We start from the raw sequence: 17,081 nt of genomic DNA on the forward strand, positions 1-17,081 counted from the left end.
AGACACAAAGGTGTGGTGGTAGAGAGAGAGGGATCCTGAAGTGTTCTACAAAAGGTACACACAACAAAACCATACGACTGCTGTTAATTTTATGAAAGCTTTAACAGAAAGTACAACCTCATGTACCAAAAGTAGAACTTTTCTACTTCAAACCAGGGGCACAATTTTTCCATCAGAAGTTGATGGTGGAGACACAAAGATGACAGACAGCGATCAGTGCTGGGGTCTCAACTTTTTACAATTTATCTAAGTGACTTGGATGAAGGGACTGAAGGAATGGTGGCTAAATTTGCTGACAACAAAGATAGTAAAAGGAAGTAAACTTTGAAGAGGATGTAAGGAGGTACAAAGTGACATAGATAAGTTAAGTGAGTGGGAAAAGATCTGGCAAATGGAGTATGTGGGCAAATATGAAATTGTTCGTTTTGGTAGGAAGAATAAAAAGATTATTAAATGGTGAGAGGTTGCAGAGCTCTGAGGTTCAGAGGGATCTGGGTGTCCTAGTGCATGAATCACAAAAGGGTAGTATGCAGGTACAACAGGTAATTAGGAAAGGTAATAGAAAGTTAACATTTATTGTCAGGGGAGTTGATTACAGAAGTAGGGAGGTTATGCTTCAGTTGTATAGGGCATTGGTGAGACCACATCCTGAGTATTGTGTACAGTACTGGTCTCTTTATTTAAAGAAAGATATAAATGTGTTAGAAGCAGTTCAGAGGTTTACTAGACTAATACCAGGAATGGGCGGGTCGTCTTATGAGGAAAGGCTGAACAGGTTTGGCTTGTATCCACTGGGATTTGGGAGTAAGAAGCGGCTTAATTGAAAACTTTAAGATCATGAGGGCTCTTGACAGGGTGCATCTGAAGAGGATGTTTTCTCTTGTGGGAGAATTTAGAACTGGGGTCATTGTTTAAAAATAAGGGTTCGCTCATTTAAGGCAGATGAGGAGAAATTTTTTCTCTCAGAGGGTTGTGTGTCTTTGGAACTCTCCCTCTAAAGGCAGTGGAAACAGAGTCTTTGAATATTTTTAATGCTGAGGTATGTAGATTCTTGATTAACAAGCGGTGAAAAGGTTATAGGGGGTAGGCAGGAATGTGGGGCTGAGGTTGCATTCAGTTCAGCCATGACCTTTTTGAATAAAGGAGCAGGCTCAAGGGGCCGTGTGGCCTACTCCTGCCCCTAATTCGTAAAAAAAAAAGATTGGATGCAAAAGGCTTTATGCAAATTTCTAGACAGCAAGGCTGAAAATTGAATTTGTCTAGCACCTTTTATGAACCTTAAATCAAGGATGATTCTCTAGCTCTTTTAAAATGCCTTTCCTTAAAAGGCTTTAGCTTAAACTCCCCCACTAGCTCCAATCATCCACCAATGTGAATTTTTTTTCTTCTCCTTCCTCGAAAATAGAGCTACCTGTCACAAATCTTTAAGGATCCTTTGTTCGAGACCTTTCAATTTTTGTTTTGTACCAACAGAGGCTATGCTGGTTAAAATTAATGACATATCTTAGAGGCAGTTGTCAAGCTTGTACATATCTGTGTTTCATCTTTCTTCCTAAACCAACAACCTGTCCAAAAGTTACGCAATGAAAGAATCAAAATTTCTAACTCATGTAAGCAAAACTAAAATCATCCATTCTGGCTCCATTTATAGCTCTTTTATTAAATCCACTGGGTCTACAGTTTCTATCTTGGATTCAATATGGTCGAGAACACACTGTTTGATAAACTGCTTAAAGTTTCTTCCCCAGTTTTGGTTTTTGTTACGCAAGTATAATACTTTTCATAATATTTTTCTAGTTTGTTGTAAAGTCAGTTTATGGGTGAGTGTGTAGATGGTTGTGTGTGATTTAATTACATTTGAAGTCAAGTAGATTGCAAATTTGAAATCATGGAAAGAAGCTAGGTGTTGAAATGTACTTGAAATGCTAATGAGTGATCATGGATGCTGTCTTAGCATGTAAGGTGTGAAGGGAATTGCATTTTTGGATAATTGAAAGGATTGTTTGGATTTCAGAGATTTTAGTATGTTTACAACTGGCCAGCTGAGCAAGGCTAAGCAGTGTGTTTATTTTTCCCTGGGTTACTGACAATATTGGCAACATGAAAGTTTTTATATTATGGGAAAGGTACAGTTCCAATGACATGTGGAACAATGGCATTCACATATTAAAGAGAGAGAAACACACATAAAAGGAGAATGAAAGGCTATGTTGGGGGCCAAGTAAGATCTAACAGGAATGTGTGAGAAGACCAAGAAGCCCCCAACTATTTTATCAAATTGAAATAAAAAACCTACAATGTGGCAAAGATTAGTGGTAAGCCAGGGGATTGGAAAGTTTCAAAGAACAGCAAAAGGTGATTAAAAAAGAGAAAATGAACTTTGAGGGTAAACTAGCAAATAACATAGAAATTGACGGTAAAAGCTAATTTAAATACATAAAAAGGAAGAGAGGCGTCAAAGTGAACATAGGTCCCTTAGAGAATGAGGCTGGGGAAATGATTAATGGAAGAGGAGTTAAATAAATACTTAGCATCAGTCTTCACGGTAGAAGACAATAAAGCATTCCAAAAATACTAAATAAGCAGGGGGCAAAAGGGTGGGTGGAAATAAATGCAACAACTATCCTGAGACAAAAAGTACTAGGGAAACTATTGGGGCTAAAGGCCGATAAGTCCCCTGGACCTAATGGTTGGCATCCTAGGGTATTAAAGAAAGCTGCTTCAGAGATAGTGGATGCACTGGTAGTAATCTTCCAACGGCACTTAGATTCTGGAAAAGTCCCAGAGGATTGGAAAACTTCTAATGTAACGTCCTTATTCAAAAACAGAGGAAGACAAAAAATCAGAATGATAGGCCAGTTAACTTAATATCTGTCATTGGGAAAATGTCAGAGTCTATCATAAAGGATGTAATAGCAGAGCATTTAGAAATGCATAATATAATCAGAGTCAGCATGGCTTCATGATGGGGAAATCATGCCTGACAAACTTATTAGAATTCTTTGAGGAGGCAACAAGCAGGGTAGACAAAGGAGAATGAGTAGATGTAATATATTTGGATTTCCAAAAGGCTTTCAAATAAGGTACTGCACATAAGGCTACTTAATAAGAGCCTGTGGTGTTGGGGGTAGTATATTAGCATGTTGGCTAACTAACAGAAGACAGAGTTGGGATAAGGGGGGCATTTCAGGGTGGTAACTAGAGAGTGTCACAGGGATCAGAGGTGGGGCCACAATTATTTACAATATATATTAATGACTTGGATGAGGGAAGTGAACGTACTATAGCCAAGTTTGCGGGTGACAAAAATAAGTGGGAAGGCAAGTGGTGAGGGTGACTCAGAGTCTCCAGAGGTTTATAGACAGATTAAGCGAGTGGGCAAAAACTTGACAAATGGAATATAATTGGGAAAATATGAGATTATGCACTTTGGCAGGAAGAGGAGGAAAACATTATTTAAATGGCGAAAGACTGCAGAAAGCTGCAGCACAGAGGGATTTGGGAATCCTCGTGCATGAATCCCAAAAAGCTAGCATACAAATTCAGCAGGTAATAGGGGAGGCAAATGGAATGTTGGCCTTTATTTCAAAGAGGGTACAGCATAAAAATAGGGAAGTCTTGCTAAAACTATACAGGCACTAGTTAGACCACACCTTGAATTCTATTAACAGTTTTGGTCCCCTTATCTAAAGAAAGATATCACTGGAGTTTAGAAGAATGAGAGGCGACCTTATTGAAACATATAAGATTCTTAAGAGGCTTAACAGGGTAGATGCTGAGAAGTTGTTTCCCCTTGTGGGCGAGTCTAGGGCCAGAGGGCATAATCTGAGTAGGTGTCACCCATTTAAGACAGATGAGGAGGAATTTCTTCTCTCAGAGGGTAATGAATCTTTGGAATTCTTTTATCACAGAATGCTGAAGAGGCTGGGTTGTTAAGTATATTCAAGGCTGAGATAGACAGATTTTTAATCAGTAAGGGAATCAAGAGTAATGGGGAAAAGGCAGGAAAGTGGAGTTAAGCTTTATCAGATCAGCCATAATCTTGCTGGATGGCAGAGCAGACTTGATGGGCCAAATGGCCTACTTCTGCTCCGGCATCATATGGTCATTTGTGCATAAGCCTGTTGCATCCAGTAACTAAAGCTGGAGAAAGCCATTTGGAATTCCACTGTCAAGTGGGTATTGTGTTAACTTGCTGGTTTTAAAAAGTTACTAAAATTTATTTTGGAATGTTGCCTTAAAGGGTGTGTGTAATTGGGAGTCAGGTTAATTAGAAACTTTAAGATTTTTTATAGTATTACATAATTAGTTTATGTAAGTGCTTGAAATCTTTTATTTTGTTAATAAATATTTTAATATAATTTTTAAAAGCTCCAAAGGTTCTAGAGGACTCATTACTTCTGAATTCAGTGCATTCTCATGATAAATACAAACTGCAAAACCATTGTGGTAGTGTGACCAAATTTCCCTTGTGATTTGGCCTGCTTGGCACACATCATCTGCCACATCATAACAGTTTCCAAAACTTGCTACCTTGTTGTTAAAGAAATCTTCAAGCTTTTCAATCCTCCTGCTTTTTGGCCCTATCTACCAATTCTTTCTTCCCACCTGGTTTCCATTTTTTTTCCTTCCATGTGGTAATGCACAAAAAATAGTAAGTGCAACTACTGCTACAGAACACATAATTGAAGTAGGCCAGAAGAAAAACCAGCCTAGTAAAAACTTGCCCAAATAATGTTAAATAAAACAACTGGGTGATCAAAACCTCATTGACAGCAATTTCCACAACAACTGCAGCACGTTATTTCTACACAGAGTATTTGCACTTTGTTTCCGCATTCTAGGTTCAGCAGAAATGGTTTCAGTAAAAAGCACTTGGATTAGGTGGTTGCATGGCAATGAAGTACTTCCTTCTAATAATAGCCAGTCATATGTAAATGTGCTTGCTTTCCACTGGGAAAGTTGAACAGGTTGCATCTACCAAAAGGCTTGTTAAGTAACTGTCAAAGACAACTTGCTACAAATGCAAGGGTGCAGAATGTACTCTGGGTGTGGGACTTCAATGTTCACCACCAAGGGTGGCTCATAGCACCACTAATGAATGAGCCTTAAATCACATAGCTGCTAGACTGGGGGTGTGGCAGGTGGTGAGGGAGCCAAGGGGGAAAACATACTTGACCTCATCCTCACAATCTGCCAGCCTCAGAAGCATCTGTCCATGACAGGAGCGGTAGCGGTGACCACTGCAGTCATTGTGGAGACAAAGATCCGCCTTCACAATGAAGATACCCTCTATCGTGTTGTGTGGCACTACCACTGTGCTAAATGGGATAGGTTTCAAACTGCCCTAGCAAATCAAGACTGGGCATCCAAGAGGCATTGTGGGCCATCAGCAGCAGAATTGTACTCAACCACAATCTGTAACCTCTTGGCCCGGCGTACCCCCACTCTACCATAACCATCCAGCCAAAGGATCAACCCTGGTTCAATGAAGACTGCAGGAGGGCATGCCAGGAACAGCACTAGGCATACCTAAAAATGAGGTGTCAACATTGTGAAGCTATAACACAGGGCAGCTTGTGTGCCAAACATAAGCAACATCTGACAGACAGAGCTATGTGATCCCATAACCAACAGACCAGGTCTAAGCTCTGCAGTCCTGCCATATCCAGTTGCGAATGGTGGTGGACAATTAAACAACTTATTGTAGGAGGCTCCACAAATATTCCCATCTTCAATGATGGAGATGCCCAGCACATCAGTGCAAAAGGTAAGGCTAAAGCGTTTGCTATAATCTTCAGCCAGAAGTGCTGAGTGGATGATCCATCTCAGCCTCCTCAGAAGGGCCCAGCATCATAGATGCCAGTCTTCAGTCAATTCGATTCATTTCACATATCATCAATAAATGGCTGAAGACACTGGATACTGCAAAGGCTATGGATCCTGGAAATATTCCAGCAATAGTACTGACGACTTGTGCTCCAGAACTTTCCGCACCCCTAGCCAAGCTGCTCCAGTAAGCTACAACACTGGCATCCACCCAGCTATATGAAAAATTGCCCAGGTATGTCCTGTACACAAAAGCAAGGGCAAATCCAATCTGGCCAATTACCACCCCATCAGTCTACTCTCCATCATCAGTAAAGTAATGGAAGGGGTCTTCAACAGTGCTATCAAGTGGTACTTGCTTAACAATAACCTGCTCACTGATGCCCAGTTTGGGTTCCGCCAGAGCCACTGAGCTCCTGACCTCATTACAGCCTTGGTTCAAAATTAGACAAAAGAGCTGAACTCTCAAGATGAGGTGAGAGTGATGGCCCTTGACATCAAGGCAGCATTTGACCAAGTGTGGCACCAAGGAGCCGTAACAAAACTGGAGTCAATGGGAATCAGGGGGAAAACTCTCCATTGGTTGGAGTTACACCTAGCACAAAGGAAGATTGTTGTTGGAGATCAGTCATCCAGCTCCAAGATATTACTGCAGGAGTTCCTCAAGGTAGTATCCTCAGCCCAACCATCTTCAGCTGTAGGTCCTGATGGACTTCATCCTAGAGAGCTTTAAAAGTAGCAGCTGAGACAGATGATGGTTCTGATTTTCCAAAATTCCCCACATTCTGGAAAGGTCCCATCAGATTGGAAAATAGCAAATGTAACTTCTCTAAATCAAGATAGGTAGAAGACAGAAGGCAGGAAACTACAGGCCAGTTGGCTTAATATCTGTCTTAGGGAAAATGGAATTTATTATCAAGGAGATTATAGTGGGGCACTTAGAAGATCCCAATGCAATCAGGCAGTCAACATGGTTTTGTGAAAGGGAAATTTGTGTTTGACTAATTTATTTGAGTTCTTTGAGGTAACAAGCATTGTGGATAAAGAGGAACCTGTGGATGTGGTGTACTTCGATTTCACAAGGTGCCACATCAAAAGGTTACGACACAAAATAAGAGCTCATGCTGTGGGGGATAACATATTAGCATGGATAGAGGATTGGTTAGCTAACAGGAAACAGAGTAGGCAGAAATGGTTGGCAAGATATAACAAATGGAGTGCCAGGGATCAGTGCTGGGGGTCTCAACTATTTACAATCTATATTAATGATACGGATCATGGGATGAATATTTGGTTGCAAAATTTGACGACACAAAGATTGGTAGGAAAGTAAGTTGTGAAGAGGACATAAGGATTCTGCAGACAAGAATAGGTTAAGTGAATGGACAAAAATTTGGCACGGAGTATAATGTGGGAAAATATGAACTTTTTCATTTTAGCAAGAATAAAAAAGCAGCATATTATTTAAATGGGGAGAAACTGCAAACTCGAAGCACAGCGGGATCTGTGTGTTCTAGTAAATGAATCACAAAAACTTAGTATGCAGGTACAGCAAGTGATTAGGAAGGCAAATGATTGAAATGTTGTTTAATTTAAGGGGAATGGAATATAAGAGTAGGGATGTTTTGCTACAGTTGTATAGGGTATTGGGGGGACCACCTCTAGAGTACTGCGTACAGTTTTGGTCTCCTTATTTAAGAAAGGAGACAACTGGAAATAGCTCAAAGGGGTTCCACTCAACTGATTCCTGGGATGAGGGAATTAACCTACAAGGACAGGTTTGATAGATTGGGCCTGCATCCATTGGAGTTTAGAAGAATGAGAGGTTATCTTAGTGAAAAATATAAGGCACAGAGGACTTGACAGGGTGGATGCGGAAAGGATGCTTTACCTTGTGGGAAAGACTACAACTAGGGGACACAATTTAAAATTAAGTGGTCTCTCATTTAAGGAGACAAGAAAAAAAAATTTTCTCTAAGAGGGTCTTGAGTATTGGAACGCTCTTCCCAGAGAGTGGAGAAGGCTGGGTCATTGAATATTTTTTAGGCTGAATTAGATTGACTCCCTTGTCAATCAAGAAACTAAAGGTATAAGGGGTAGGAAGGAAAGTGGAGTTGAAGCCACAATCAGATCAGTCATGAGCTTATTGAATGGTGGAGCAGGCTTGAGGGGCCGAATGGCCGTCTCCTGTCCCAATTGCATGTCTGTATACTTAAGCTCCTGCAGATAGCAATGTCTAGGAATCACTGAATTTATGAGAACTTCCCCTTTTATTCTGCAGTTGTTAAAATCACTTAAAAATCTCCGAAGAAGTTATCCCTTGTTAATGAGGTAACTGGCTTTTTAAAACTCATAATTTAGAGGGGTATGGTGGTTATGATACTGGATTAGTAATTCAGAGGCCAGGACTAATGATCAGGAGGCATGAGTTCAAATCTCATAATGGCTGCTGGGGAGTTTAATTCAATTTAATTATAGATCTGGACCAACAAGCTAGTATCAGTAGTGATAACCACGAAACTACCAGATTGTCATAAAAACCCATCTGGTTCACCAATGCCCTTTTAAGAAAGGAAACCTGCTACCCTTACCAAGTGTGACATAAATGTGAAACCAGGCCCACAGCAACGTGGTTGACTTTGAACTGCCTCTGAGATAGCCTAGGAGGTATTCAAGAAGGCAGCTCACCACCACCCACTCAAGAGCTATTATGCAATAATCGTTGAGCTTACCAGTGGTGCATGGCATCCTGTGAATGATAAATCTTTTATTTTTATTCACTCATGGGATGTGGGCATCATTGGCTAGATCAGCATTTATTGCACATCCCAAATTGCTTTTGAGAAGGTGTTGGTGAGCTGCCTTCTTGAACGGCTGCACTCCAAGTGGCCCAGCCAACAAAGGTCACAATCCATGAAATGAATTAAAAAAAACTACACCCACTGTGGTGTTGGTTGGTGGGTGGGGGGAGGGGGGGAGACAGATCCAGGAGTTTGACCTACCCACAGCGAAGGAAAGGGGATACATTTCCAAGTCAGGATGGTGTGTAACTTGGAGGGGAACTTCCAGGTGACAGCATTCTCATGCATCTGCAGCCCTTGTCCTTCTGGATGGTAGTGGTCATGTGGAAGATACTGTCTAAAGAACCTTAGGTGAATTGCTGTAGTACATCGCGTAGATGGTACACACTGCTGCTATTGTGCATCAGTGCTGGATGGATGAATGTTTGTGGATAGGGTGCCAATTAAACTGTCCTGGGTGGTGTCAAGCTTCTTCAGTGTTGTTGGAGCTGCACTCATCCAGGCAAGTGGAGAGTATTCCATCACACTCCTGACTTGGACCTTGTAGATGGAAGAGAGGCTTTGGGAAGTCAGAGGTTGAGTTACTCACCGCAGGATCCCTAGTATCTGACCTGCTCTTGTAGCCACAGTATTTATATGGCTAGTCCAGTTCAGTTTCTGAACTTGCTTAAAACCTATTACATTTCTAACTTTTCACAGTGATGATAGTCACTGACATTGACCAGGATGTTAAAAGTTGGGGATTCAGTGATGGTAATACCATTGAATGTCAAGGGGCAATGTCTAGGTTCTCTCTTGCTGGAGATGCTCAATGCCTGGCACTTGGGTGGCACAATGTTGCTTGCCACTTGTCAACCCAAGCCTAGATGTTGTCCAGGTGTTGCTGCATTTGGACACGGACTGCTTCAGTATCTGAGTCGTCGTGACTGTACTGAACATTATGCAATCATCAGTGAACATCCCCACTTCTGACCTTATGATGGAAGGTCACTGATGTAGCAACTGAAGAAGGTTGAGCTGAGAACATGACCTTGAGGAACTCCTGCAGTGATGACCTGGAACTGAGATGACTGACCTCCAACAACCTTTGTGCTAGATATGACTGTTACCAGTGGAGAGCTTTCCCCCTCATTCCTATTGACTCCAGTTTTGCTATGGCTCCTTGATGCCACGTTCTATCAAATACTGCCTTGATGTCAAGGGCAGTCATCTCACTTCACCTCAAAAATCTACAGCTGAACAATTTCTCTGGTTCTGGAAAACGAATTTTATACTTGTCTGATGTCAAATTTTTCCATTATGACAAAAATTCCATAGTATGAGGGGCTGCAAACAGGAGGGCCAGGGAGGGATGAGGTGAGCAGGAAAGGCGTCGAGTGGAAGGATTGGTGAGCAGCCCACAGGGAAGACAAAGGTTGAGCGATAGCTTCAGGCTTCCAGGAACTGACACGAGTGAATGTGACTGTTAATTCAACCTGATTAATCCTGTCAGACTTGGCTCTCGTCTGTTAACTTCCTGTGTCCTGGGGAGTCTATGAGCTCTTTGCTCATGGCCTACAGTGGCAGTAAGCCTCACTTAACCCATCAGGGTATGTGCAGCTATAATAATGAACTGCACAGCACTTGATGCACTGCTGTGTGGCTGCACAGATATGCAACTTAGAGGGAATAAAGCTCTAAACCCATCTTTTGGTTCTTCAATTGTTCCATTACTGTCTCCTTTTGCCTTGCACCATTACATTTGTCATTTACTCTCTTGTGCTTTCCACCCTATCATAGATCTTCCCTTTTTCTTTCCCTTCCTCTGAACTTGCTTAAAACCTATTACGTTTCCAACTTTTTACAGTTCTGATGAATGTCACTGACCTGAAACATTAACTCCATTTCTCTCTTCATAGATATTGCCTGGCCTGCTGAGTATTTCAAGCAATATTTCATAGTTACGTGGTCAGAAAAGCAAGTTCAATTGTAAGAGAAGTGTAAGCACATGTGCAGGCATGATTTGGGAAAATTGGTGACCAGCTTTTTGAGTTTGAAGAAATTATGAAGTAATCTCAGCTGTACATTTCAATCCCATTGATGATGATTTCACATATTGCATGTTCAAGTCAAAATTTACTTTCAAGTTATGGCCAAGTAAAACAAGAACAAAAACATTTGAGTGTTAGAATGCTAATTTTGATTCATAGATATTAAGTGGACGGCTTTACATTGGTTGTAATATTTTACCTTCAAAAATATGCAGGTATGTAAATATACTAAATCCAGAACTGGCACAGTTCTCAGCCAGACTAGCTAATAAGAGTTCCCAGTTAAGCATAAAAGCCATCACCTGAAACCTATAGCTACTATCATCTTGCTCCACTAAAGCCCATTTGCCTGTCATTAGCATGGTAAACAGAAATGTAGGTGTAATGGAAAGTTTCAGCTGTGCCCACTTACCAGTTTTGCTTGTTGTGCATTCATAGGATCAGAATATTGCAGTAGAGCTTGAAACTGATTATTCTTTGTAAAAGTAATGATTTTCAATACTGGCCCAAACTTGGAAAAAATCTTTAAAAAACAAAAATGCAATTATTGTCCATCAAAATGAGTTTAAATCAACACAAAACAATGTGAAGCATAAACGCACCTGATAAAGTACATCCAGAGTGACTGGATAGTACATGTTGTCAATAATTACTCTCAGTACTGGGCTCTGTGCTGGCGTCACTGCACTCTCACTAACTGTAGTTCCGGTAAGTGGGGTGCTTGCTGTCTGCACAGCAGTTACAGCCTGAAGAACTGCTTGGGCACGCTGAAAGCAATAACAGGCAAATTAGTTTTCCAATTTCACCTCAGTTTCATTTTAAAGCATTATTTTAGAGATATAATTTTTAAACAAACGATCAAATCAATTTTACTTCGCCCAAATTAGGGGAAAGGGGAGAAAGGAGCAACAAAATTAGAAGTTACTGTATGTCAGTTTAAAAAATAGAAATCAAAATTAGAATTCAAACAGTTTGCTAAGCAACACATTCAAACTAAGGTGTTATTTACTTTATTAATTCAATTTAGCAGATAATTTATTCTGTGCATTAAAAGTTGAAATTATTGATAAGGTGCCACACAAGGTTAAATTGCAAGATAAGGGTTCACGGACTTTGGGTAATGTATTAGCATGGATAGAGGATTGGTTAATGGACAGGAAGCAGGCAGTAGGGATAAATAGGGCATTTTCAAGTTGGCAGGCTATGACTAGAGGAGTGTCACAATGATCAGCTATTTATAATCTATATTAGTGACTTAGACAAAGTAATGTATCTTCTGAGGCAAGGTTGGACAGGGTGGGCTTGCATCCATGTGATGATGCAAAGCTAAGCGGGAAGATAAGCTTTGAGGACACAAAATATGTTGAAAAGAGATGTAGAGAGATTAAGTGAGTAGGCAACAAGGTGCCAGTTGAAGCATAATGTAGGGAAGTGAGAGTTATTCACTTTGGTAGTCAGAAGAGAGAAGTAGGATAATTATTACAAGGTGCGAAAAAGCTAAGTGTTGATGTTCAGGGACTTGGATGTACTCTTACAAGGAACACTAAACCACCATCTCCCCCCAGTGCAACAAAGATTCCACAGATTGGTTTTGGAATGAGGGGGTTATCCTGCAACGAGAGGCTGAATAAATTGGGCCCACGCTCTCTGGAGTTCAGAAGAATAAGGGGTGATCTCATCTATAATCTATAGGTTGGTCTGGGCTGAAATTTTGAAAAAATGCACACTACAAATAGTTGAAACCATCACATTATTGATTTCCTTTGCACCACTATAGGCACCACTCAGTAATGTTTGAACCTAAAGCAGTTTAACGTTTAGGAATACAAGCATTAGATAAAAAAATCATGGCAGACATCCATTAAATCCCCAAATTTCAAATTCATAATTCCAAAAAAAAGAAACAGATGAGTGAAAATGTATGAACGTGCAGCCTTTTCACAATGAACTAAACAATAACCTGGTTTAAAGCATTGTCTGTCTTCAACTCTTTATGGTTCGAGTACTGGATATAGATAGGCTGGTTCCGAAGATGAGGCGTAACTGCAGTATAGTAATTGACCATGGTGATAGCTGCCTCTTCAGAAGCCATTTCCAAGAAAGCCTGAAGGAGCACAAAGAAGGCATACTAATGGTGAGCACAAGTTAAAAGATGGCAATTCAAACCTTTAGACAATGGCATCAAACCAATTCATAAAGTAACACCTGCTTCGTAGTCCAGCATTTTGTTTATAATTATTAACTTACAAATAAATTTTACAACATTGGATCTCAATGGGGGATTGCTAGTTGCCATCTTAAATTCCCACACTTTTGGACAAAAGTATCTCAACATTTAAACGATAGATTTTAAAGCAGCACCCTCTGGACTACACATTTCCAAGCTATGATGAATTGAAACTTTAGTGATCTTGTTCCCAGTGCTACTCTGGATTTGACAATTACTCATCTTTTCCTTAATATCTCCCAAAGCTACACAGGAAAGAAACGTTTGGAATAGCAGAACAATGAATAACAGAAATTCATATATTCTTACTCTAATACACAATAGGTATTACAATCCAGATCTTTGTAAATCCCACATCTGCTTGATGCTTTCAATCAGAAATTAATTCCTTAGAACATATTCAAAGAAAGTCCATGTGGCATATTTACCAATTATTGCTATTATATTTGACATTAGTCTCACAGAAAAGGTTTTCAAATGCTCACATAATATACGCCAAGGGCTGGAAATCGCAGAGGAGGTTGCGCAACCCATTCCCGCCGACAGGGAAACTACCCCCATTAAATCAGCGGCAGGAATGACCTGAAACAGGGAACCTGCCACTGACTAATTAGGCTCATCAACAAGCCACTTAAAGGTTATTATCCCAGAGTCCAGCGAGGTTTAGTGGTGGCTCAGGGATTCTTCCAAACTTCCATGTTTCCTGTACCTGTCAGGACTGCCAGTGGCCTCCTGGGGCATCCTTTTTTCAAAGGCATTTAGTGCCCAATCCAGGGATCTATCATCAGGAAGGGAGGTGCCCACTGAGGATAACTGGATCCAAGCTTCACCAACATATTCTAGCACCAACCAGAGCGCAGACTATATTAGGTCTGGTAATGTGCTAGGATACAGGATAAGTGGATAATTTTTGGGTTGACAAGATGTGAAGAGTGGAGTGCTATAGGGATCAGTGCTGCAGTGTCAATTATTTATAATTTATACCAATGGTTTGGATGAAGGGACCAAACGTTTGGTTGCTAGATTTGCGGATGAGGCAAAGATAGGTAGGAAAGTAAGTTGTGAAGAAGACATAAGGATTCTGCAAAGGGACATTGATAGGTTAAGTGAGTGGGCAAAAATTTGGACATGGTGTATGAAAAGTAGAAAAATGCGAATCTGTTCACTTTGGCAGGAAGAATAAAAATGTAGCAGCTTGTTTAAACGGAGAGAGATTGAAGAACTCAAAGTACAGAGGGATGTGTATGTCCTGGCACATGAATAACAAAAAGATTACTATGCAGGGACGGCAAGTGATTAGGAAGGCAAATGGAATGTTGTCGTTTATTGCAAGGGGAATGAAATAAAAACAAAGGAGGGATGTTTTGCTATAGTTGTACAGGGCATTGGTAAGACCACATCTGGAGTATTGTGTGCAGTTTTGGTCTCCTTATTTAAGAAAGGATTTTAGTGCTTTAGAAGCAGTTCAGAGAAGGTTCACTGGACTGATACCTGGGGCTTGCGGGTGGGGCAAGGTCAGACAGGCTGGGCCTGTATCCATTGAGTTTAAGAATGAGAGGTGATCATATTGAAACATACAAGGCTTGACAGGGTGGATACTGAAAGGACGTTTCCCCTTGTGGGAGAGGCTAGAACTAAGGAACACAATTTAAAAATAAGGGGTCACCCATTTAAGACAGCAATGAGAAGAAATTTTTTCTCTCAGAAGGTCGAGAGTCTTTGGCACTCTCTTCCCTGGGCAGCGGTGGAGGCAAGGCCATTGAATATTTTTACGGCATAGGTACCTGACTAACAAAGGAGTCAAAGGTTATTGGGCGTGGGAGGAATGTGGTCAGCCACGATCTTACTGAATGGTGGAGCAAGCTTGAGGGACCGAATGGCCTACTCCTGCTCCTAATTCATATGTTCATATGTCCAAGTTCTATTTATAGATATAGGTTTCCAGTGAGAATCTGCAAGTGGCTTTTCCTCATTTTTTGCTCATCGCCCAGAGATATATAAGGTTGAAAAGTTTGGGAAAAGCTGAACAGCAAACTAAAGAAATTCAGATATTTTCACTCTCACATACAATGCCTACAAGCTACACCTTATTCCAGGATCATCCTAGAATGCAAAGAACTGCAGGCTTCTTTTTCTCTACTGTGAACAAACATCTTCTTACATCTCCTCTGTCCCCCCTCTACCTCCATCTATAAAATGTCTGAGCAGCTAATGGGCTTTTTCCTGTCACGAAGTTCAAGAACATCCGATCAGATGCCTCTGCTGCTAACCTCCACTCCCTAGTCAATTAAGCATAACTTCTTCAAAAGTTTCCCCTGCTCTAGCCCTGAACTTGCATTGTTCTCTAGTTTGTCTACCTACCCCGAAGCCTTCTGCAAGCGCATCTTCTTCAAGAGCCGACCTGCTCTCCCCGGCCCTATTCCTACTGAACTGCTAAACACTAACTTTCCTGGTTCCTTTGTTGGCTAAGCTGTCAAGTTTTTTTCCTTCAGGTACTTTCTGTCCCTCTCTCTTTAAAATCAGCCATCATTGCCCCTCTGCTCAAATAATCAACTTGTGATGTCAAGACATTTGTAAATTACAACCGCATCTTCAACTCCTTTCCCCCGCAAAATCCTTAAGCTCCGTCATCTCGCAAATCTGTACTCACCTGGGGAAGCAGCGATTTACATGCACTTCTTCCAATTTAGTCTACTTTATTAGTTGTTCACAATGTGGTCGCTTCAACGCTGGGGAGGCCAAATGCAGACTGGGCGACTACTTTGCAGAACATCTCCAATCAGTTATTAGGCATGACTCCGGGGTTCCATTGACCTGTCATTTTAATTCTCCTTCTTGCCCTCACATGACATTTCTGTCCAGGTCTGCTGCATTGTTCTGGTGAAGCTCAATGCAAGCTTGAGGCGTCTCATCTTTCAATTAGGAACTTTACAGCCTTCTGGACTCAACCATGAGTTCAACAATTTCAGACCATAAACTCTTTCTCTTTGCAAGTTTGACAGTAGCACACCTGCTTTCGACATTTCTTTTTCATCTGAAATGCTTCTGTGATTCAATCTCCCCTGCCTTCCACGTGATTGCAGATCTTCCTTTTGTCCTCGTCTCACTCATTCATTGCTCAAAACCTATTACATCTCTGACTTTTCCCAGTTCTGATGAAAGATCATCAACCTGAAACATTAGTACCGTTTCTCTCTCCACTTCTACAGACCATTTTCTGTTTTTATTTCAGATTTTCAGCATCTACAGTATTCTATTTTTCAGTTAACTCTATATTATCGCCCGACTCCACCTCTACACTTCTGTTGTTAAAACCCTCATCCATGCCTGTTACCTCTAGACTTGACTACTCCCACGCAATTCCTGGGTGACCATCCACCTTCTACCCTCCATAAACTTGGTCATTCAGAACTTTCGGAGGGGAGGCAAGAGTGGCTGTCCTTAACATCAAGCTAGCATCTAACCAAACGTGGCATCAGGGAGCCCGAACAAAATTGAAGTCATTGGAAATCAGGAGGAAACGTTTCCGCTGGTTGGGAGTCATACCTAGCAGAAAGGAAGATGTTGATTGGTGTGGGCCATCTCAGCCCCAGGACATCAGTGCAAGAGTTCCTTAGGGTAATGCCTTGGAACTCCCTCCCTAACAGCACTATGGGTGTACCTTCACCATATGGATAGCAGTGATTCAAGAAGGCAGCTCACCACCACCTTCTCAAGAACAATTAGGAATGGGCAATAGTGCTGGCCTAGCCAGCCAGGCTCAGATCCTGTAAACAAATAAAAAACACATTTTTGTTCCTTGGCTCTAGCCAAATAGATTCTATCCTTGACACCTCTGTGACATTCTCTTTTTCCAGCACTGCAATGCTTTCGTTAATCAATACTGACATCCCTCCCCCTGTTCTTCAATTTCTATCTGTCCTGAACACTTTATTCAGGAATATTAAGCACCCAGTCCTGCCTTTCTTTGAGCCAGGAGTATTACAGCCACAACGTCATATTTCCACATGACAATCTGTGCCTGTAACTCATTAATCTTATTTACCATTCTGTGCATTCACAATAGCCCTGATTTAGACTTTATTACTTTCTCCCTTACTCTGGGATAACCTATTAACTTACTATTTCCAAATCTAATGCTATCTATCTCTGTGCACCTTGGTATTCTCCCTGATATTACTTCCTGGTTCCTAC

General features: G+C 41.1%; 1 protein-coding gene across 3 annotated transcripts in view; it reads right to left on the bottom strand.

Annotated features, from left to right (window-relative positions):
* ptbp2a (polypyrimidine tract binding protein 2a) overlaps positions 1-17,081 on the bottom strand; it is an 81,974-nt gene that overhangs the window by 37,498 nt on the left and 27,395 nt on the right. For all 3 annotated transcript variants that reach the window (XM_041207933.1, XM_041207932.1, XM_041207931.1), the window contains exons 5-7: positions 12,621-12,764; positions 11,263-11,427; positions 11,073-11,183 (exon numbers count right to left, since the gene is read on the bottom strand). In XM_041207933.1, the coding sequence (XP_041063867.1) occupies positions 11,073-11,183; positions 11,263-11,427; positions 12,621-12,764 (420 nt within the window). The remainder of the gene's footprint in view (positions 1-11,072; positions 11,184-11,262; positions 11,428-12,620; positions 12,765-17,081) is intronic.

This window comes from Carcharodon carcharias, chromosome 16 (genome assembly GCF_017639515.1).
Source record: "Carcharodon carcharias isolate sCarCar2 chromosome 16, sCarCar2.pri, whole genome shotgun sequence".
In the NCBI taxonomy this organism is placed as follows: domain Eukaryota; kingdom Metazoa; phylum Chordata; class Chondrichthyes; order Lamniformes; family Lamnidae; genus Carcharodon; species Carcharodon carcharias.